General features: G+C 36.8%; 1 protein-coding gene across 2 annotated transcripts in view; it reads left to right on the forward strand.

Moving 5' to 3' along the window:
* Positions 1-1,018: 1,018 nt before the first annotated feature.
* The window catches only part of LOC149947887 (uncharacterized), a 56,712-nt gene continuing 32,392 nt past the window's right edge, over positions 1,019-25,338 (forward strand). Inside the window, exon 1 of one of the 2 annotated variants that reach the window (XM_090172024.1) lies at positions 1,019-2,373. In XM_090172024.1, coding sequence (XP_090028150.1) covers positions 1,980-2,373 — 394 coding nt within the window. In that variant the 5' untranslated portion in view covers positions 1,019-1,979. The remainder of the gene's footprint in view (positions 2,374-25,338) is intronic. The other variant, XM_090172023.1, reaches the window with a different exon arrangement.

Here is a 25,338-nt window from a genome sequence, read left to right on the forward strand (position 1 = left end):
GTTTGAATCGGGATTCGGAATCGTTTGCTAGCGTCGCCTTCTTACCCGATCAACGGTTATATTATTCAGTTTTCAACTTTATTGCATTTTTTATTTCGTTACGCAAGTTTAATTTCATCAATTTGAGACAGTCAAGTTAAAGTTTTAAAAGCTATGAGAAAAATATAAATTTTATTTAGAATGAAATAAAGTATAACGTGAATGTTCGTAACAGAGTTACAAGGTTTTTAAATTAGGGTAAAGAAAATTTTATGGAATACTTTATTATTTTCGTTCACAGTGTTGCTACGATTTATTCTCTGGGTTTTACAATTTTTAATTCCGTTTTCAGCGTCGGTTGGTTTAAACCAAGTGTTTTTTTTAAATAAAAACCCTGATGATTTCTTTTAAATTCATTTTTGCCTTTTACAGGAAATAGAAACTGAATATTTTTAAGATAAAAACTTGGTTAATTTTAATTTATGACCGAAATCTTTTATATTTTAATTCAAATAAAATTTACATTTACAAAAGATACAATTAATTTATATTAATTTAAACGGGTGTTTGAAATGAAACCAGCTTAAAACCAAAAAGTTTTTTTATTTCCTAATTTTGTCTAATTTGAATAATGACAACACCAAACTAAATTATTAATTAGTACGTCACGTCTAGTCATTTCTGGCTTTCGGAAATGTTGTTAAAAAAAGTCTTATAAAAAAATTTGATTTTATTTGACTCCGTAGTGAGCTATTAATTTCGTCACCCACTCGGAATTAAACGTCCGTTCTTAACTCGTACAATTGGAATTAGCCTAACAACGGGCCTTATTTAAATATTGAATGAAACGCCGTTTAGCGCGACAAGTGGCTCCCCATTGAGTGGGACGACGGTATTGTACGAAATGAAGGAGCTCAACAAAATAAAGAGCGAGGGAGAGAGAGAGAGAGAGAGAGAGAGAGAGAGAGAGAGAGAGAGAGAGGGGGGGAGGGGGGTGGCGCGAATCCATCGTCTCCCTCTCTCCGCCGAGAAGTTCGCGAAATTCCCCTTCACCTAGCCAAGGTCGGTTTCGACTACTTGCCGTTGCCACTTCGCACGTGTCGTCTGTCGCGGTAAGATGCCGTACACGCGCTCTCTCGCGACGAGAGTTCGAAGCTCCAAGAAAAGTCTCCGCACCACCGGCGAATAATACAGCGAAGTTGTCGTAATTAATTAGACGCTTTTACCCTTTCCTCGAGGACGATTTACAGTGGCCGCGCTCGCTATCCGTTTAACCGAGGCCGCCGGAGGAAAAAATATATCAGTCAAACTTTGAGATAAAAAAGTAGACAATTTAGTTCGTCCGTGTAAAAAAGAACGTGCCGTAAATTTGGATTACTTCACCTTTTTTACTTCGCGCGAAGTTTCTGTTCAAACAGAGGAGGAAATGGTGACGTTGGATGAAGATTACGGGACTACGAGTCCATATTTCACCCTCGCCTCCCTCTCCTTCCACAAAATGTGATTTCCAATTCGAGTTTCTAACGTAAAGTGAAAAACAGTGAGTGGAGAGAAAATATATCTTTAAAAGGGGTGATATCGTTTTCGATGGGTCACTTAGTTACTCGTCTTTGGTCGTAAACGGCTGCTGGCCGCAGAGTCCCCATGCCCCGGTTTGCTCCTCGGTCGCTTCTCGTAGGCTACGCTAGCCGAATCGGCCGTCATCGTTTCGCAACCCGAGCTGTCATCGTCAACGTCGTCGGTAATCGCCGCGAAGGTCGGTCCACGGAGGACATCGCCAGTGACCAGGATCAAGGAGCCGGAGGAAGAGGAGATAATGTACTTGAATCGCGGATATCGCATCTGGCGCCTCACCAAGTCCGAATCCGTATTAGCCCGGGTAGGGTTGTATTTAGCGCGGTTTCGCGTCCGACGCCTGTAGGTTTGAATCGGAAAGCGAGGGAGAACCTGAACGAAGCCAACGATAGAAATTTAACAGATGCGCTAGTCGTAGGCGAAGTATGGGACTAAATGCTTCGCTAACTCTCTTCGCTTTTTTAGCTACTATTCTGGGTCTAGCGGCGCTCGCGCGCTCGGTCGCTCTCGCCAACGCGAATAACGAGTTAGCGGTTCTGTCCAACGACGCGATTCGCCGGGACGACGACGACGGAGCGGAACATTCGTCGCGGCTCCGAAACGAAACCAAAATACTCCACGCGTTGACTTACGACGTTTACGCTTTCGGTCGAACGACAATGAGAAACTTCAGGAGGAGGCGACAGGTCGGACCTCTGGCCCAACTAGCGGCGGGGGTCAGCGCCCAGAGGTGTAGACTCTATTGCCAAAATGGATTTTACTTACAAAGCCACGTCGATGGCGGTATTAACGGTACCAGGGAGTTCGCTAGTAAGTTCGGTGAGTGCTTCTTCTTTTATTCCCGCTCAAAAGTGTCGCGTTGTTCGGAGACACCCCTTTCCGTTGTCCCGCGTAAGCGAGCGCACCTGCCTCTCGGCGCCGGGGAGTAGGAGTTTTTGTTTGCTATTCCTTCCTCGAAAACTATTTCGCTCGAAATACCTAGTTGGGAAGGCGCGGGGGGGAACGAGCGAGAGCGTAATAGCCTTTAGAAAGACGTTTAATTTATTTTTATACGGCGACCTTAACCTTGAGAGGAGATAAATCAAAATCTAGGCTGCTTGGAGTGAGAAGAAGAGATCCGCTCTCGCTCTCGCCGCCTCTCAGCCCTTTGCCGCGTAATAAAGCGTTTTGCTCCGTTTTATTCCGGATCAAAATTTCTCGGGCCGGATGACTTATTGTTCCACCGTGCGCGCGCTTTGCGAGAGAGAAAGGGAGAGTTTACGTTCCGCTCTCTCCTTCGAGCACGAAAAATTTACCGTTATTTTTGCAATTTATTACGCTCTTGAACTTTAGCGAAAACGCTAGCCACTCCTTGTTTTTTTAGGAGGGGGGATAAGCTAATTATTGTTATAAACTAGCGCTATAGCAATTCGGTTCTTATAAAATAATATTAATATATAAAAATGTATGAAGTATTTATGGCGGATCGACGAATTTCACATTTTTGCCACCAGGCTTAACAGAGCTAACGGTAATTGGCGCGAGGGATGATTTCTCGATATAGATTAGATTCTACTCCTTTTAACTAACTTTCGGCTCTAACCATATTATTAACTTTAAACTCATTTGAACACCATACAAATTTAAAGTTATGACGTATTTCTGACGTCAGGTTACCTTAATGACTATGCCAAATTGGCGATAAAATATGAAAACGAAAATGTTGATTATTTGTAAAATCGGTGCCTACGTTATTAAAAAGGCCCGTGCACTGACAGTTTCTTCGATTAATTCCTGTCGTTTTAGTCAGACCACTAGGTTATGTCATATCGGGACCCCGTTGTCTAGGCAAAAGCGAGGGTTTAACTTTCAAGAGTCAAGATCCTCAAAGTGCATTATTTAGTTTTACTCCCATAATTTAAGACAAAGAAATTTGAGGACATGTATTTCAGTAATTTAAATAGTTTCAATCTAAATTGTAGATTTGTTTTAGTGCAAAAACTTAGGCCTAAAGTTTTGAAAAGCACTTAGTAGGTCCAGATCAGAGAGCCATCTATCGTGTATCAGACGCAAAGAAACAAGTCGTTAAAAAGCACCCTACTTGTCGGGAGGCGTGCGCGGGCCTTTAGAATAACGTAGGCAACGGTAAAAATCCACCTTTTTTTGACCGAAGAATGGATTGTTTTTTTTTTACACGCATCTAATGACTATTTTATTTGAAACTTTTTTCAATAACTTGTAAAACCAAACTTGATCCCATTAGTGGCGTTTTTACTTTGAAAAACAAGTATTTTAAATGATTTACCCGTTATTTTTGTGGGTTTTTTTTGTGACCACCCTTTAACGTTTTCTAGTCTTATCATCCACCAAATACTTCATTTTTTAAATTTTTTATCTATTGGACTTTTATGCTACAAAGCGGAAGTTAAAATGCGAAAGTTTTAAAAACCATGCCTCAATTCTATAACATATTTATGATACAGTGGTGGAATAAATGCGTGGTCCACCGCGTGGGAAATCCACTAAAATATTGCATTTTTAAAAAACATTTTTAAGTGTTTTTTTTTATTTAAAATTTGGGCACTCCTGCCTTGAAGTCCACCTGCACTGTCTCCTATTTTATCGGTGCATCTCCTTCTAACACCTTCTATAGAAATTTATTTCCGTTTTTAAAAGTGTGCGTGACTTAATTTATAGCATCACTGACGTCACAGATGCTAGTGAGTTTGGCGAGCTCGAATGTAAATAAGATTTAATTCGAGTCGCTAATGTACTCATTTAGACTACAGCAGCGCCAACCACGAAATAATTATTCCCCGAGGGGCAAACCACTCTCTGATAATCTGTACACCGATTATATATATATGATATATATGAAAATGAGTACAGCCTTTGGTAGTGCTAAATCTGTACTCATTTACGTAATCATTTTAGTGCAGTCAAAGCTACAGGCCTGTACACCGATTACGGGGAGTGATCAACCCCTCGTTATTCCCTGGTAGAAATGTTTCTTTCATACAGATGGGGTAAATATAGTTTCATCCACTGGTATTTAAATCCATGATACGGTAATCAGAGCCCTCTATTTCTTGATGTTTAGTATGTTTTCATCATAAAACGCGACATAACTTGTCCTGGAAATTTACCTTTTTAATTTCTAGGGTGTAGCCAAACGTTGCCATACGTAATCATGATCTAGCCAATTTGGCGGTTTTAGTAAAATATATTTTGTTTGGCTTCTTTTACGCCATACATTCGAGATTTTGCGTTTTCGGGTCAAATGAAAGCGGAAGTTTGTCTGCTAAAATTCCCATTTTCTATTTGGAATAACTTATAAAATAATTAATATTTTAATATGAAATTTTGACAGTGTTGACAACTATACATAATCTTATAAAATATTAAATTTAAATTTTTGGGTGCAGGTAGACTTTAAAATTGATTCGATATACTTCCACGGTTCAATAGAAACCCCGTTTAGGAAAACTTAATTAAGTTGGATCTGAAAAATGCACGGAAACAAAAACTCGAGTGTCTCGATTTAAACACCAAAATGAGTTAATTAACCCGCGAAGGAAAAGTGTCACGCGTTTTCAGTTAAAAAAAAGAACACGGTGTATACTATTTCAAAGCGTTCCATCTATTTGGTCGGCTATATTTATCAAAAGACGTATTTCGAGCGCAGTGGCGCTCACACCTGGATCGTGCCACGGAATTCTCGCCTTCGCAAATATCACAACACGCACGCGGCGGACGACCGAAAAAATGAAAAAGGGGAGGCAGTTGTTGCCACACTGACATTTTAAGCCTAGCGGACGTCACATTGGCTCGGAGAGAGAGAGAGCAAAGACCCGACCCGGAATAAAACTTATTTCCCCCCCCCCCCGCACTCTGCCGCTACTGATGCTGTCACGTTGCGTAACGCTAAAGGCAGAACTGGCGTTAGGTGAAACGTATCTTCCGTTTCTTCGGCGAACAATAGCCTCGTTATTAATGCTCCGTTATCTCTTAAATTCCCCTAAATCTGTTTCTAATATTTGTCCAAAGATTACCTTGATCCTACACAACGAGCCAATTATCATCGAACTTCTTTCAACAACGGGGCTGATATCGCCTTCTTTTTCTACGTTATTATTAATCCCCGGTTGTTCAATATTACGCGAAAAACGTTCTAAAATCCGAAAGCGTTTTGCAGTCGATAACCTCGCCATAATATCGGTAAAAAAATTTGCGGAAATTAAGCTGTTAATGATAATTCTTTGATCTCGCCGAATGTCGAAACGACGACGTGATTCGTAGGTGACAAATATTTAAGTCGTCTTTTCCCAAGCTCTAGCCAAAAAAAATTAAGGTCTTTCTGAATTTATGGTGCTGTCAAGTTAATGGCAATTATTCTTACCAAATTCCTTCTCGTTAAAATTATTATTTTTTAGCCGTTCTTGCAAGATTTGTAAGAATGCTTTCGAAGTAGCAGAAAGTCTTCGCACGGGCCCGAGGTCGCGGGTCTAAGCGCGGGCCCGAGGACGCTCGACTTCGTAGGCTTTCTCTTCTTAATGGCCAATGGCTTTAAAGTTGAATCTTTCGTTCCAGCCGTAAATTATACGGACTTGGCTTTAGCCGCCTAAGAATATGAGAAATAAGCGTGTCAGTTGGGAACTCCTTTCATCATAATTTAATCTTCACGACGTTTTAAATCCCCACAAACGCGCTGGGAAAGCCTTCGACGTATTTTCTGTAACATCGTTCGCTGTTGTCGACGCTGGGTTAATCAATAGCTTTTAAGTTTTATCCAAACGCGACTGTGTGGGGTGTAAATGTATCAAAAATAAATTGACAATTTTGACAAGATACGATTTGAGTATTTCCTTACAGGCGGGCGTACATTTACATTTCGGTATTAATTTCCGTCCACTTTTTGATATCATTTCAGCGCTGCCTCGAGATAAAAGCGTTTATATCAACTTTTAGAAATTTGATTAATATTTCAATGTCGCCAAAAATTGTGGAATTTCATTGTATTTAATGATAGTTTAACCGATCAATTAAATAAAAGAAATATTGAATTCCATTTCCATAATTAATATCGCGTATCTGTATTTAATTAAAAGACAATAATTCTTCGCGCAAGTGATAATTTGATTTTTCCAAATGTCTAAATGCTAATTTAATATTTTTATAATTTAATGACAATATTATCGTTCGCGGTATTGATGAAATTAACGTCGCTGTAAAATTGATAGTTCGTAATAAAAGTATTAGTCGAAGATCCATTTAACGCCCGTGACGAGATAATACGCCAGATAGTGTCGAGTCTTTTTCAGATTTTAATACTTTCGCAGTCGTTATCACCGAGTCGCGAGTTTGTCCCGAATCTTTTTTTTAACGTCGCGTATTTTTGTAGATTGACTAGATGTTATTAAGTCGAGTCTCGAGGCGCGAATTAGAGTGGAACTTTTTTAATGTGTTCATTTACCGGCGCAAAAAAACGAGCGAATTTTGACACCCTACGCTTTTTAAATCTTCCGGTTCTGTTAATAAATTGTCAGTAATCGAAAAAAATTGACGATTTCATTTACAATGTTATAGGAACGAGTTTCGCGGACGCCCCGAACGTAGTCTAACTACTTCGAACTTTTCTTTTTCGCGTCTGTTTCAAAACTAAATTCCGATAAAAGTCTACCCCATTAATTTGGAGCGTAACACTCTTTTTTTTTCTTAAGGCTGAACTTTCGCTAATTATTCGGTTCATTACGAATTCAAACAAGTTGGCAAGCCAAAATATACCTCTCCTCGGAAGAATTGTCCCTAGTGGTATTAATTTCTCGAGATAACCCTTAAAGATATATCTCCGCAATTTAGAGTTATTTTTTAAAAATGTTATCCAGTTCTATCCCGCCCGGTATAAAATTTTAATTATAATTAAAATAATTGAGACGAAACAACCGAGTTTAATTTATTCAGAATATCATAAGTTAAGTAGTTACAACAGTGAGTTAGACGCTAGCACGTATATAAGGCTTTTTGGTTTATAATTTTAACGGAATCGGGCCGATTTTAATTAAACGATAGTTTATCGAAATTTTGTTAAAAGAATATTCCCTAAGGCTGCGCGATAAATTTACGAGAATAATTTCCCGTCGCCATTATATCGAAAATTTATTTGATTCGGGATTGCCAGAACTGTAATGTTGTGGGCGAGTGATTAGAAAATAAAATGGCAACCAGAATTATGCAAAATTATAAATGTTTATTTTTATTCAGAACAGTATATGGAACGTTCTAGATTTAACTTTCATCAATAACCCAACAATATATATCCCTTCTACGTAATTGTACAGAACTGGTACTCAAGTGTCTATGACGAGTTTGTCTTAGTTCATCGTGATTGAAAAATAAACCAAAACACACTTACACTTAAGTAAATATCATAAATTATACTGAGTAATTTTAACTAAATTCAAACTCCCTAACTATAAACTCTGTCTTAATTAACAGCTGAGAGCTGTTCGCTACTAATTACTTTCAATCTACTTAATTAGCCTCACAGGGTGAGTTGATAATTTCAAGGGTATAATTAGGTTATTCCAATTCAAAAAATAAAAACAATCAATTTTATCTTACAGCTGACTTGAGTTAGTTCACAATTACTTTAACACTTTCAGTCTTAAACACGCACTGTTCATACACTTAAGTCCATTCACTCACGTTCCAAACGCGAAACACAATTTAACTCTTTTTCTTGACCGAAGACCGAACATACTAATTAAAACCGGAAAGTTACCTCATAACTTTTGACCGACACCAGGACCCCGTCCTGTAGTAGTTCGTCTGACAGCCAAGAACTAAGAAAGACTAGATCTTCTATATTGACGGCAACGGCCTTATATACGTTTATTTTGTGTTTTGTTTTGACCCGTCGAGATTTGACTAAAGTTCGAAAAATTGAAGAGATTATATTTTTTACCCGGTTTGATTGATAGTTCTACAGACGGTGGCGCTATATTATTACTTTGATATAGTTTCCGCGGGAGTTTTGAATAATTATCCTTTTTCTAAGCGTTATTAAAAGGTAACAATGAACTACTTTTTGTGTTTTAACGAAATTTTGTTAAGAATTTAACCAAAATTTAAAACAAAACCAAAAACCGTACCAAAGAATAAACAAAGTTCAATAAACAATAAATACAGATATTGTATTAATCCGTTTAGTAAAAAAACCCGCCTTATCATAATTGTTCCTTTACTTTAATATTTTCAAAGTCAATGGCTCGGCGGGGAACTATCCGCATTGTTACAATGCGACCCGAGTTCAATCCCTGATCACGATATTTAATGAAATATAAGATTAATATAATTTATAAATATTTAATTAAATATAAGATTAATATAATTTATAAATATTTAATTAAATATAAGATTAATATAATTTATAAATATTTAATTAAATATAAGATTAATATAATTTATAAATATTTAATTAAATATAAGATTAATTTAATTTATAAATATTTAATTAAATATAAGATTAATTTAATTTATAAATATTTAATTAAATATAAGATTAATTTAATTTATAAATATTTAATTAAATATAAGATTAATTTAATTTATAAATATTTAAAATGATGTAGAATAAATTATTGTACCTAACGTTATAACTTTGTAAATTAACAAGCGTTGGTGGCTGAGTGGTTAGAGTACAAAAAATCGCAAATTGATACTAAGACGAATACCGTGTACAATTGGTGGAAACCCTGCCATTGGACGTTGAGAGGTTGCATAACACTCAGCACTCGGTCCGTCCCAAAGTCATTAAGAAGAAGTTGGAGAGAAAACGCCCATACAAACACAACAGACTCAACACCCATAAAACGAACTCAACATTCACAACCTAAACATTACAATAACGAAAAAAAGACCACCGAACCCAACCGCAAATCAATCCGTTAACGCTCACCGTCACACGGTGGTTCTGCCAACCCTTCGAGAAACTGCGAACGCAGTGATTACCCTTTGCCCCGAAAATGCGAACGCGTTCGCAGGCCTGACAGACAGACCCACAGACAGACAGACAGACACGGTGATTGTATAACCCCTCCTAGGAGACTTTGTTCCCTCGGAGAGGTAAAAATCTCTTAAGCGTTTACAACAATTTTTTTAGTCGATAGTAGAGTGTTAATTTGTTTGAAAATTACCGTTCAAATAGGGAAAACCCGAATTATCAATCGTGATATTAATATTAATACATAAATTGCTAATAATCTCTTCATCGGGTCCAATTTGAAAGGATACGAATACTTGGCGAACCTTAAAACAGCTTGCAATATTTTTGTTTACACGATACTTTATCGGGGCTTGAAAGGATCTGTGACGCCGGCCGCGGTTAAAGTGTTCTAATGAGGTTCAAATTTCGTGATACCTAATTTTGTTCCCCTCCGTATCGAGCCCTTATTTAGGAAGTCAACGTTCGTAATATATGTATAAACACGGCGAATAACATTTAAACATTTCAGGGAACTTATTTTTTTCTCTACTGCCCTAAAACCACATTTTATTTTGAAACACAGACTTGATTTTTTTTGTGACTGCCCATGTGGGAAAATTCCTATCACATTTTTATCGTCCTGTATTTACCAGCCGATTATGGAAGTTTATGACTCTGGGAATTAAACTATCTCGAGTTATAGCTTTCAATTACGTTTTACGATTAAATATAAATTTTCGACAATGAAATTCTTTTGACTGAAATTTGGAATATAACATTTCGTGTCATTTGAGGTGAAAAATATCAACATTTTGGCTCGGTAATATCGCTCGAATCAAATAGTGGTTTCCGGAACTGATTACTTTAAAAGTGTGAAGCGACGAAATATTTACTTTAGTAGATTATCTGTCTGCCCGTTTGACGTCGCTGCCTCCCGACTCCTTATAATGGCAATCGTCCTTGTATTAGTTCAGAGGCCGCTTCTCCGTGACGAATTCACCAACATTTATCTCGTACACAAATTCTCTATCTAAGTTACTTTATCAAAACGAAGTCCCGGTTTTCCGTCCACTGGTATTACCCATCGTCTATACAGGGTGTTTCCGTGACGTTTTGCGCCAAATTCAGGGGTGCGTTCTTTGGGTCAAAAAAAGTCACACATTATTAACGACAATTGCGTCCTACAAAACTCAAAATATGGGGCAGTAGCGTGAGCCTCTGATGCCAACCTCGCTTACTTGGTCGCGAAAACTCTTCCGCATTTTAGCCCCATATTCTTAGGTACCTGAATTGTTCCTCGCTATTACCATAAGTAACATAATAATCGTAAGTATGATACTTCCTATTATCACAACGCTAAGTTCTTTAATGATAGTCTGTTTCACCAATGATAATTTAAATCATTATGTGGCTAAGGACTGGCAAAGCAATTGACTATTTACGATTATACGAGTTAGTTATTTTCCAATTTGAGACTTGAACGCGTTTTCGCTCGTGCCATCCAACTATTTTGGCAGAAATTTCGCCAGCAAAGAGAGAAAGAAGGGGAGAGTTTCCGATTACGCAATCACTCTATTATTAACCAAAATCATTCATTGTAATACTAACGTTATTATGTTACTTATGCTATTACCAATTGTTTACCAATTAGAGGTAGCCGAAGTTTGTATACCGAATGAACCAACTTTTAGGGGGAAGCATTGAGCTTCGTATTTCTCCTATATTAAAAAACGCCCAACATTCTAAACACTGACTAAAGAAATCACTTCGCGAGAAGGGCTTGATCAATATCAGCTTTGAGACGTTAATCCTTTTGTCGTGATCGAATTGGTATTATCCTTTAGGTCTATCAGTGTGCGCTTTCCCCTCGTAAAATCAAATGAGCCCGGTATCTCATTGGTTGCCTAAAACTTTCGTCTTATGACGCCATTGGAGCACAGGGGGGTAAAGTTTTTCTTGGCCCAATTTCATCCCGGGGAGGGGGGGGGGGAGACAGATGCTTTCTTGGTCGAGCTCTCGCTGAGGAAAAGACAAATACGCGCTTCAAATGGACCCCCTCTATTCACAGCTAGGCAAAAGGATCTTAAATAATCCCCTTCTTGTAGAGGGTTTATTTCCAATTATTGCAAGCATATCTCTGCAAAACGAAGCTCATTAGGCAATTTTCACTATTTCACCCGAAGAACCTTTCCCTGAATTTGGGGTAGACGTATTAAAAACCACTTGTATAGGCAAATTATAACGTTCAAATTGAAATTAATCAGGCTTGAAAAAAAAAACTTTTTTTTCAAATAAAAACCGTTTATTTTTGGTTTAAACCATGTTTTTGGGGTTTAAATCAGGTTTTTCTAAACACTTCTTTATTTTACTTTTAATCTATTTTTCGTTTTGTTTTAACAGTGCATAAATATTACAAATCAACTAAAAATTAATAAGAGTATTATTACAAGTCTCATGTGACAAAAAAAAATTTAGTTTTAGTTTTTTTTTTGATTTGGTATAAATGCAAAGTGACCAGAAAATTTTATAGAAAAAATAGGAAATTTTTAAGCGAATTAAAGGAAAATATAGGAAAAACCAGAAGCAAAAATAAGGATTCTTATCGAAAAACAGTAGATAAAATAAAGTGAAATATAGGATGAAGAAGGGTACAAGACGATGGAATGTTTTGGGGTTATATACTACATGAGAAAACCTAAGGAATTTATAGGAAGGTATTGAAAATATAGGAAATGTGGTCACCTTGTAAATGTTTTAGAAATGTAATCATTTCAGTAAGAAAATGTACAAACATTTTGGAATAATATTAAGTTAATTAAAAAAACATTTTTTTAAGTCACTTGTTTTAAACCATGGTTTAATCCAGCCAACCTTGAAACTAATTAATTTCCCTTTCGACAAAAAACCCCCGATTTTGGCCGAAATAGAATTGAATGAAGTACTGTAAAATAACGTTAAATCTGAATTAATAAAATTAATTTTATGGACTAGGTTTTTGGTGTATACATTTGTTTCACTTTACGGTTTAACGCGCAATGACCCCCAGAAATGTATTTCTGCTCATTACAAAGGACACTAGTGAGAGTAAAAAAATAATATTTAATAATATTAATAATAATATTAAATATTTAATATTTAAATACAGAAGTAACTTCACGTATGGTGGCCCTCCGAATGTATTGAAATCCAATACTAATCAATTACTTCCTCGAATATGCCACCGGTGCGGATAAATTCTTCAGAATGAATTATTCAAATGGCCCAGAACGCGTGCTAAACGGACCCCTTTGAAACTGAGATATTTAAATCGGCCTATAGTAGCGCCGTTGCATATTAATTTTGTAGAGTTCAACACACACTCCGCTACAGCCTCGCTTTTTTACTTGGGAGAAGAAACTTTGATTTTCATAGCTATAGTCTGATAGGGCCTGGCTGGACGGACGGATGGCTGGCTTCAGATTTTCGAGATTAAATTTCGCGGCTTATTTAAAAAAAACTAATGTTGGAATTAGTCATCTTTTTTTTTGGTTTAATGTACATAACCTTATCTATTTGTATTCAACATAATCATCCCTCACCCTCGTAACAAAGTAACAATAGTTCTTTTTAGAAATTAACGTGGCCATATTGTTTAAATGTTGCTCTTACGTCACAGTCTCTTAATTTCACAAGCCTACTAGCGCGAGAGCAAATCGCTTGTGCTCAAATATACTAATAAAGCTGTGTCTTGTGAGGTAAGAGCAACATTTTAACAAGTTGGGCAAGACCACTTTTTATTTTATAAAATCAACAATTGCATCCAATCCACCTCGTTAATTATGTAACAAATATCATTAATTAGTATGGTTTAGTAACATTAAGGGACACTTACGAAATCTGCGAACAACACGAGATACCGAAGAGGAGGAGCTACGTGAAATTCAGGCGCAATATTTTTCAAATGGTTTTGTGTCCCTTTAATCAGCGTTTCACCTAAAGGGGCGGGGGGGGGGATGGGAGAAAGGCAGCAACAGAAATAGTTAATTTTTAAAGGCTGCCAAGCCGGTACTTTTGTATTTTAAATATTTCATTTATTACAAAATGTTTTAAATACGGGTTAAATTAGAGTACAGATCCGTTTGCCTAAAACGTTGATTTCAAAGGGTACAATGTGTTATTACCAACTTGTTCGACTACTCTTATATATATAATCCGAGATATCTATTTAATGAGAATAAATTGCCGAGAGTAGTCCAGACGAGAGTCATTTTCAGAGAAGAGTCACTTTATATCGATTTACCGACTGTAGAATCCTTTTAAGGAGAACTACGTCAGGTCAATTTTCAGGACCCTTAACATAAATCTTAGTCCTCCCTTTATACCGCCAAAGACGTAGCTAGGCCGAGAAGTTTCGGCGCGGGTCAAGGAACTCCGTTCTCTACGCTCCTCTGCCCCTTGAAATTGTCACCTCCGTCAGACCGTCCCTCTGATATATGGAAATCGTGCCTGATAAAAAATTATCTATTCAAAAAATAAAATTGCAATTTAATTTGTCGTTTATTCAGGATCTAGACCCATTTAAAAGATACTGAGACTATTTTTTAGGAGTTCAACCGCAGTTAAGATTTCTCTAAAAGGACCGTTGTTCCGGCTACCTTTAAGAAGGATGTTTTTTTTTTAATTTTCTAGATGAAAATTAAAAGGAATTCTGGTTTTTCTCTATTGGCGTCCTACGTCAAATATTGGAGTTATATCAAGCGTGTAATTTTTAACACCCACGTTTACGTTTCAACTTTGTCTTTCAAAAAAGACGTTTGCCGAACTTAGGAATCATGATAAAATCTGTGGCTAGATGAAATCGCGCAGTTAATGGTGGACTGCAGTTAAAATTGTCACCTTGAGTCTTATAAGTTGATTTAAGAGTGTAGGAAAAAATGAATATTTTATATCTACCGTTTTGTGGTTAAAATTTAATAATGCGTGGTATTTTATTATCCTATTTTCCCACTAACGCTCGGAGGAAGCATTGAATTATTCGCTATTTGCGTTCTCGCCAAAAAAAGATTAAATCTCCATATTTTATTGTCCTACGTAATTTTTATTAAAATATAAATCGAAAGTAAATTTTATAAAATTAATTCAATTTTTTTTTGTCGTAGCGCCAATGTTTAATGTTTAACTCCCGAAATTAAAAAAATCAATAACGTAGGTGGAAAAGTCCCACGTTTTATTAAAATAACGATAAATGATAATTTACTACTAATTAACTGTTAGGAGTCTACGGTACTTAATTATCACGCTTCATTAAATATGCTTTGGGGGAAAAAGATTAGTAGTATTCATATTTTATTTCAATTAGGTGGCAAGAAAATTCGCATATCATAAACGTATGTTCAAAATGCCTAATTTCTTTGCCATAGCCGCAAACATTTTATCTCTTAAGGAAAAAACATTCGCGACATCCTGTGGCGTCATAGTGCCAATCCTCAATAGTTTTTCCGCAAGTGTGTACAGTTTAAGTTGCTTCTTAAATATCCACAAATATGGCTGGTTTCAGACCCGACAGCAGTCTTGGAAATAAGGTTTATTTCCTAACTGGTCATAAGGACTTGTGCCCCCTAGCTCTTGGATTTTTAAACTGGTATTATTATGACCTGTGACGTCCCTTGCGCTATTTAAAACCACCGGAAGTCGCTCAGCAGCGACGCTGACCCACTACAAAAAACTATACAACGTTTAGCGTCTTTGCTCGCTTACTTAGTCCCAAAAAAAAAACTCCCGAGGGAGGGGACTCGCGTTTCAAACAAAATTGTTTCAAACTCTTAAATATGAAACAGGACATCTACTTAATTTTTAGGAAACTTCACAATTAATTAACCTGTTCCAAGGACCTGTGACCCCTAGTTTTTCAATTAATAAACTGATCCGAGCAATTAATAAACGGGATTTTGTCCGGCAGACCTGTGCTATTTACAAGACTGCTCGACGAACAATTTTACACAATAAAGGCTGGTCTAACATCATATTGCCGACGGATAACTTTAGACACCCTTAAAACCGCCGTATTTCTTCAATCAAAAAGAAACTCACCTCTAACAAGACAACATAAACTATAATATGGGTCAAACCCTATTTTCATACGGACAATTTCAAAACGAACCCTTTTAAACAGTCACTATAAACGCGACACCTTCAAACCGATATTTTTCAATCAAAGGGACAATCAACTCAACTGGACTAAAACAACTATAACTTCAACTAATCCTAACTTCAAACGTTTATCTTCAATGGTTTTCTACTGTTCTATGTACAAGAAAATCGGGAAAAATATCTTCGACGCTTCAACACTTACCCTTACCATTGTAGCCCCTACAGCAAAAGTGGCAGTTCCAGGCTTCGAGCTGCGGACTTTCCTTCTCGAAGAAAACCGCATTCAACTTCGAAATCAAGAACCGTGATTTTATCAATGCTGACATGAAAATATTATGACATTGTACCTTGAAACGCCTCAGTCAACAAGCGCTCCGTGAGCCAAATGAAACACTCGCGAATCATATGAACAGACTGACATTCAAGTGGCACACATGGAGAAGAAAAATAATAATAAATCTGAAGCTTAACAACACTGTTCGTGCTTTGCCTGCGGTTGGCCATTTCTACAAACAAAAGGCAAATTACCCACCTTCTGTAATGAAATGGGAAAACAAAGGAATCGAAGTAATGATCATCAGGAAAAAGAAGCTGAGTAAGCAGCCCTTTAAACACTAAGTACTGTGGAGTCGACGGACAATGCAACAATCAACCTAGTAAAAAATTGAACAGCCATATCAATCAGCAACTAACATAATTGTGACTGTTCCTATTCTTCACATGTAAAGGTTGTACTTCGTCACCGTTTTGCATCCGCTTGTCACACGTAGCCTTTGACAGCGCCTCACTAGGGGGATATTTTCTTCTTGTGATGTCACTTTGTTACTAGCTTTCAGTAAAATATTCCCCAAAGTGACAAACTTATGGAACAATATTATAGAATAATAATAATAATAATCAGCTAAGCTAATACCCAAGGCACCACCTTAGGCCTAAGTCATCAAGCGACTTTTAAAGCCATTAATTCAGGTGCATGGCCGGGTTACAATGCGTAGGAGGGTGGTGGCAAGCCCTACATGCCACGCGAGCCAACAGCTCCCTACCCTAACTATTACCGTTATTAGTTATGCTAATACGCACGTTATCGGATACAGCGGCTCACTACTAAAATCAAACATTTTCAAAACCGCATTCCCAGCCTACCCAACGTTTTAATAATCGACGAACATCGGAATTGAAGCGGCATTTATCAAACATAATCCAGAACCTATACGAGTACAGGAACGAGACTGAAACTACGCTGAATTAGCAAAATGAGAAGTTGGAGGAACTAAGGATGAAATTGGAAAGGCTAAGGAATGGTTTGAGTAACAAAGCTGAGCGAGAGATAAAGTGTAGAGCCGGAATTAGACAATTAACAACAATGGTTTCAAAACATGAAGAGCTATTTAAAAAGTGATAATGAGAATTCTATCGCTAAAGCTCACACGAGAAAGGAAAGTGAAAAGCCCTGAAATAGTTACTAAAAATGACGAATTGATCAAAAGTGCTTCTTCCTCTACGAGACCTTCGCTAAGACCATTAGGAAAACTCTAATCGGTGCGTAGTAGTCAAAGCAAAACATGGGAATAAAATGAACGAAGTTTCAATAAATATTTAACATCCGGTCAAAGCGAAGGGCCCAAGTAACTACGGTTAAAGAAAAGATCAAGTGTATTGTTATTGAAAATAGCTGACCTAAATACAGGACTATCTATTCTAGAATTGAAGAACAAGGATATCCATCTAGAACATTTTCAAAACGGTCTCGGTTAAGAGAGGAATGTAATGTCCTCGCTAGATTTGACGATTCCAATTTAGAGCACCCTCAAATCATGTAAAGTGGAGTTTTCTATTTAAATATTTAACCTAACGGATTTTATCTCTCAATATAACCACTACACCGATTACGTTCCGATTGCATCTCCAAAAAAGTAAAATCTTGGTAATTTTAAAGCCGGCTAATTCGATTGTTACGTTAAAGGCCGGTTATTATAAGGGCAATTAAAACGCTACGACGCAAAAAAATCTCGTTTAAGACAGGTCGTCACTATAGAGCACAAATTGGCTCGTCAACTCTCGCTTTCGTGTCGTTTTTGCCCCAATGAAAACCAGTCGTAATTCTCTTCTCAGCGACGTAATTCATCGTTGTTGTTTGAACGTTTTATTTACGTTCGTTATTTGACTAGCTTAGTGTCAAAATTCGAGCTATAGTACCCCGAGAAAAGGGAAAATTGTAGGAGAGAATGTGTCATTAGGACATTAAAATCGCGCAAAGCAGCCAGATTGAGTCGAACGCGGTGGAGAGTGGCTTATTTCGCGGGAAGACGTCGGCAGGCCCGTAAGGCCCGTTGTCTGTCTATTTCCATCCTTTCCTTCCGAATTTACGGCTGAGGACCTACCGCGCGCGCGGCTTTACGAGATTTAAAAATAACGGGTGGAAAAAATCCATCGCGTGTGTAGGTATTTTATCCGTCGCGTCGCTCTCTGGGAATAGGGTATATTTTCGGCCGTCAACTCTGCGCCGGAATACAGCGTTATTCTCGTCGAAGGCAACGGCGAGACAGTGGCTTTTATCGCGAAACGTCCAATGAAAGGCGACACTTCTATTTATACGAACATGTAGTATATTATTTAGTAGTTCTTAAATGAAGCCGCGGTATTTCAAGATGGTCCCCGCATCGCCGACTCGGTTTTATACGAATTCCTCGAATACTTCGCTCTGTCGTTCGCTACTGACGAACTCGGGTTCGTCGTTAAAAAGGTCGCGCCACTTTTCCGGCGGAAGGTTATCGTCTTGTTCGCGATTACGCCCCGAATTAGTATTTAACGCACGCGGGGCCTGTTTGTTTAAACTCTTGATTTATTATCGCGACTCGGCCGACTCTGATATAAAATAAATTTGAAAAATTAAGTGGTAACTTGGCACTTTTCTCAAATTGGAATTTGACTTTGATCCGGTTCAGTTCGCTTGTTCTAATTAATTATTACGTGTTTACACGGTCGCCAGACATTCTAATCGGTATGCAAATTGTTATTTAAATATTTACAGTTGAATTTAAATAGATTTACCTCTTACGGAATAAACGTAACATTGACTTCTAGACGCGGTATCCAATCTCGCGTAATATTTAAAATAATCAATCATCTCAACAAACGCACTACCATTTCGACTCTAAGAATGGTCCAGACTAAAATCTAAAAGACCACCCAATACGTTAACTGATACGATATCAATTCAATTAAAAATGTCTTCTGAACAAAATTTATTAGTAAACAATTAAACCTTCGTGTTCCAGTGCCTTTCACGGACACGTTTTAGATAATTTCGTTAATACACCCGTTTTAAAGACTCAACTCATTCACGCGAGTTCCGTTTATCGCAATGTCCTTGATTGATCGCGCTCTCCAAAAAACCCGAGGTATGCGTATAGCCGATCTGTTCTTTATTTTCCCGAGGTTCGTATATATTCGGGCGAAATTCTCCGTCGTTTTCGTCTGAAATGGGATAAGAACTTAAGCCATTTAAATCTCCGGCGCTCCCCACGCGCTCAATTTCTTTTTAGTTCGGATGTATTGCCAACATAATTTTATCAGAGCTATTTCCAGAGGGGAGGTCTGCTCGCGTGAAATCATTATGCAAGCTCGACTCTGCTCAAAGAGAAAGAGCGAGAGAGAGAGAGAGAGAGAGAGAGGGGGGGGGGGAAAGCCAGCTCTGCTTAATTTCTTCTTATTCCTCATTTTGATCTTGTTTAAAGGAGATTGTTTGTCTGTTTACTTTCTTGTCTAGTGCGCCATAGCTGCCAAGCCGAACTTTTGAGTCACGGGCGCGAGTCAATTGGCCTCTCACTCAATACGACGCTGTGTACGCGCTTAGAGGTTATTCGTGTCTTATCCCAACTTTTTAATTTCCTTAGGAATTTTGACGGAATTTCACGCTTTGCCAATTAAAGAATGATTTATGAAATGTTTTGCTTTTAGCGAATCATCTGCCGCCGCGCCACTATGGTATCGAATTCGAAAAATAATAAATGTTAATACACGCGGAAGTAAATGAATGGAAGTTAGCGAACCAATATTCAACTTTCCAAAGAAGCTACGCCAGTTATCTTTGCGGGGGCCGGTATATTCGCTTGGATTCATTTTGACCCAAAGAATAAGATCTTGAATTTGCGCCAGACTGATTAGTGCCGTTGTTCTCCGTAGATTTCCCACGAATGAGTCGAATCGTTTGTCCTAAATGCGATTTACCTTGAACTCGCGCGCGCCTTACCTGTACTCCCGTAGAGCCGTGTCTTTAGCATTCTCGCGATTCCTCGCTATCTTCATAACGAGAGAATGGTCCCTTATTTTACGGTCTTCGCGCGGAAGGCGAAATTCCCTCAACGCTATCTACGGGCCATAGACGCTCGCTCGTAGATTCGCGAGCAGTCGTAAAAGAGAGAAGAAGGCGGCGAGACTGTCTGGTATCAGACGTTATTGGGCTCGTTCCAAGATGAAGACATTGTTATGTCTACCATCTTATAAAAATAGATATCTCGTAAAATATATTCCGCCGTTTGTGTAAGTTTATTTCCTTTCGGGCCGCCGCTTTAAATATTACCGGACAACTCGATTTATGACGAGCCTTCCGCTACTTTGTATAAACTTTTGACGTTTAGAGTGATAGACATTATCGATGTTTCGCGTCTCGTATTTAACACGTCTCGGCGACCGATAATGTTTGTCTTTCCACTACCACATTTTTAATACATTTTAAAAGTCATTCGCTTCTTCAGCCTTTCGCCGTTTTATATTTTTGAAACTTCGCGTTAGAATGGTTTCACTTCGCGATATCGCGACTTCAACTACCCAGATAACGGTGGTAAGTTTAAGTACTTGGGAATTTAATTAAAAAAGCTTTACCCGTTTCTTTTCCAAAGAAAGGTATTATTTTAGGGCATTTGTGATTTTATTTTGAATATTTGTGAGAACAATTTTCATTATAACCAAAAAGACGCCACCGTTGATCAACTACGCGAAAAAGGTAAAAAGATCAACTTTGAGGGATTTTTTTTTTGAGTCACACGGTATGGTGTCGGCTAGAGCCTTAGACACCAACCTTTGAGGGAAAACTAAAATTTATTTGGATATCCAAGGTTTATATTTGTTTACTTTTTTACTTTTAATAATATTAAATTATATGGGTAAACCATAATATATTTGAAATCATGTATGTTCCTGATATGTTTCATATCTATGTACGAGGGATGCCCAAATTTCCAATTTAAAAAATCACCATTTTCAAGGTCGAAATCGTTTTTTTTTGTAGAAGGTTTTTTTTATAATATTTTTTTGAAGATAATCACTTTAGAAGCCGAGATCACCTTTTTGAAGGTCAGAATCGCCCATTTGGGCACCCCCGGTATATATCTTTAGCCTAGCTGATTATTATTATTACTATTATTATTAAATACAGTTCTACGATACTGTTGAAAAAGACTTCTATATTAAGAAGAGCAAAATTTAAATTTTGAAAGACTGTGGAAAGTGAGGTATTTGGTGAACCTTGAACCTCACGGATGACATTTACAGCTGAGACTACAATCATGAAAATAGAACATGTTTGGCCAACTGCTATTGAATAATATCTTTAAAAGTAACTTTTAATTTAAAAACCAAAAAAATGTTCGAGGGGCAAAATAGTGAAATTTATAAAAACTGGAATTTCCACTTGCACAAAACCGTATAATTTGACTATATGACGAAACGCGTTGACCCTCCTGTGTAGAAATTCGAAAGTTAGCGCTCGTTTTTTTATGGCACATACGTAATTTATCTGAAACTACCATTTTACGATGAAGAAAACTAAGCTTGTCGGCTTGAGTAATAGATATAGATATGAACCAAAACTCTTGTATACGCTCTCGACGGTGTAATCGCGAATGATGCAACAGCTCAAAATTAATTGAAACTACGCTCGAAGCGAACGTGTCCTGTGACACGACATAGCCCACTGTAGTGAACCTTCTTCTTCATTAAGACAATTAAAGATCTTGCCAATTCCAGCGTAAATCTTTATTCGCCAGAAAGGGGAAACACCGTCTACTCCGTGGAAAGTGTCTACGTCAATCGCGTAACGTTGTAAATCCCTCTAAGAATCGTGCACTCGTGGCTTGACGTATGTCCAGCTATTTCGTGTCTGGAGGTGTTAGTACGTCAAACGCCCCACTCGAGCGTCACGTACCGGTATAGGCCGACTTAGGCCGACTTCAACCAACTAGCGGCTGATCGGTGTTCTTTCTTTTAGCGCAACACGACAGCGAACAGCTAGCTCGCTATCCTTTTGAATTGTCGCTTATAAATTTTCTTTATCAATGTTTCCTTTTAAAAAAAATGAACGGCCGCACTCGAAACGTATCAAGTGCTCTCTTTACAAATATCAACATTTGTTCGCCGTTATCTCAATTTCGAAGGAAAGATTATTTCCGAGCGGATCAGTGCCAAACGAGAAGGGAGCACCTTCGAAAGTGGTCTACGTGACGAAGATCACTTAACCCTTTTTCGTATTCCGGTTGGAAACGGACGCTCCTCTCTCAATTTCGGCGAAACTTCACCCTCCTCAAGGACGCCTTCACTCAATCCCCTCCTGATATACAGAGTATGTCTTTCTTTTCATTTTGGTCTCGCGTGTTTTCCTTTTTGCCTCAAATAAACCGTCACTTTTTTTTCTTGCTATGGCCGAAGCAATCCGTTTAAATAAACGGAAATATTTAGAACGTCATAAGTCAGCGCGTTACGGAAACAGGGTTTATTTTCGGATACGACTATGGTAGAAGGATAGGAATGAGCTTTGTAGCGAGATGAATAACCGTTTTCGGATTGAAAGTGTCGCGAGGGCTTGCAAATGTTCGCGGTGTTTCATTTAAAAGTTTTGGTATAGTAAAAATCTCAGATTTTGCGCATTTTAACCCTATTTTTAAGCGAGATTTTGGCAAGTGTCCGACCGCAAGATATCCTTAAATAACGTTTATAGACATTTGAATAACATGCCTATTGTATTAATCCTGTTGTCTTGTAATTCTTACGCCTAGATTTGATATAAATTTCCAAAATGAAACTTTAAATAAAATTCTAACAAGATTATTTGGAAACCTTTCGATATTAATATTTGAAATTGATGATAATTTTATTGAAAACTTGTCTAAATATAAAAGAGTAAACTTTCGTCATTTTTAATTAGATTATTCTCAATTAAATAAAACCAGGAACTATAGTAATACCATATGTAAGATAATGACTCATAAATGTGCCTCTGTTTAACATCTCTGTATTAAAAATTTAAATGAGACCTTGTTTCACAGCCACCAAAGAAAATACTGACTAACGTCGCGTAAAACTGGTTTTATTTCCTTCCCTCCCCGCCAGAACTAGTTTTGGTGACGATAAAACCGTAATCGCCTGGGAAGTGACGTCCATTACGTCATATCCTTGCAACAAGGTCTCATCAAATAAAGAGAGTAAGTCCGCGTAATTTAGTCACAGTAGCTAGGCTTAACTGGTTCGCGGGTAACAGCTTGTAAAAAACACGTTGCGCTTCATTGAAGAATAAGACATTTATTTAAGATTCACAGCTTCGATAAAAACTTGACACGTTACTCTTTCTCTTTTTTTTTAAGTTTAGGATTTAGCCCAGCTTGTATAATGCCCCGAAAGCGCAATCGTGACGGTTGGAATTTTATTCTTAGCTATCTTCATTAATCGTTAAAGAATATAAGTTCATCCCTATAATTACAAAAGGTCTATTTGCTGTATTTGAGTTCCAGAAGTCAGGGAAGAAAAGTCAGGGAAATTGAAAATGGGTCTCAAAGGCCGGGTTGAGATCTTTGAATTTTCAGAGTTGGTAAATTTATCTTGAAATTGTTACGAAAGTGATGTGAACGTTGCAATGTATTTTTAGTTAAAACGTAACATTTATTCTTTAATGTAAGCTCAAAAAAATGCATTATCTTTTGATAAAAGTAAAATATAAAGTGTAAAGTTGTCAAATTTGGACTTTTAAAGGTTGAGTAAAATTTCTAAAAATGGTCAGGAAAAACGAAGAAAAAGTCAGCGAAATTGGATCTGAAACTATTGTAGCAACCCTGCGTATACACTGTTGAACTTTTCATTAACTAAGGTATACCCTGTGAAATGCGAATGGATGGGTTGGGCATTTTTAAAATAGTTAATTTCATTTTTATTTAATTAAATAGGCATATAGAGCATGAACCATAAACCCTCTGGTTTTTTTTCTTGGCCAAATATCATGGCTATAAATAGCATTCAAGGACACCGAAAGTTAGGGTGGATTTTTTTTTGTCTTTTAACAAACCGTGGGTTTAAACCAAACAAATCTAGGAGAATATCGTAGCTGAGTTTTGTCTGGTTGACGCTATAGCCACTAAGACCAATACAGCTTTCAACAAATATTCAATATAAATATTAGACGTAAAATTATTTAGACTGATTTTTAATTGGAATTTTTTGCGTAATGTTACGGGTTTTTTCATTCTATATATCTTCTATTAATCTTGAAATTGATATGCTATCTGCTTTCTTAGTACAACACGAAATATGTAATATATATCTTGCGAGAAAAGTAACACTGATATATACACCAATTTAAAACAAACACCGTGTACGCCACACGAACTAAAATGTAAAATTTTTATAATATAATAATATAAACAATATTTTATATATGATAGGTATTTTAATACATTATATGATAGGTATTTTAATACATTATATGATAGGTATTCTAATACATTATATGATAGGTATTTTAATACATTATATGATAGGTATTTTAATACATTATATGATAGGTATTTTAATACATTATATGATAGGTATTTTAATACATTATATGATAGGTATTTTAATACAATATATGATAGGTATTTTAATACATTATATGATAGGTATTTTAATACATTATATGATAGGTATTTTAATACATTATATGATAGGTATTTTAATACATTATATGATAGGTATTTTAATACATTATATGATAGGTATTTTAATACATTATATGATAGGTATTTTAATACATTATATGATAGGTATTTTAATACATTATATGATAGGTATTTTAATACATTATATGATAGGTATTTTAATACATTATATGATAGGTATTTTAATACATTATATGATAGGTATTTTAATACATTATATGATAGGTATTTTAATACATTATATGAAATGAAATGTTTTATTTAAAGGGCACTACAACAGCACAAAAAGTACCAACAAGGCAACACAAGGAGGATTTGAAACAAACAATAATTTGCAAAGCAAAAGTATATAAAGTAGCTATGGTATATAAGGGTGCAGATTTAGAAAGCCTAAGAGAACACAATGTTTAAAATATAACTAAGAACAAATAGACAGATAACTAAACAACCAATATGACAAACATGAGCGTTATACAAATTACAACAGATCAAGAAGGAATCGTAGCGAAGTTATTTGTCTTAAATGTAGGTAGATGAGGGGTACAGTTACAATACAAATATTACAAAAGTGAAGTCTTTACAATAGAGCAAAGCACTTGTATTCGGTAATAACAAAATTAGGTTAAGCAAATATAACAACAATGAAATGCATATGAGGACATTTACATATTCACTGATATATGAGTTATAACAATAGCAGCATAAGACCCAAAAGTGTGTCAGCTGTAC

The sequence above is a fragment of the Leiobunum rupestre genome, chromosome 4, assembly GCF_980474605.1.
Source record: "Leiobunum rupestre chromosome 4, qqLeiRupe1.1.hap1, whole genome shotgun sequence".
Lineage (NCBI taxonomy): Eukaryota > Metazoa > Arthropoda > Arachnida > Opiliones > Sclerosomatidae > Leiobunum > Leiobunum rupestre.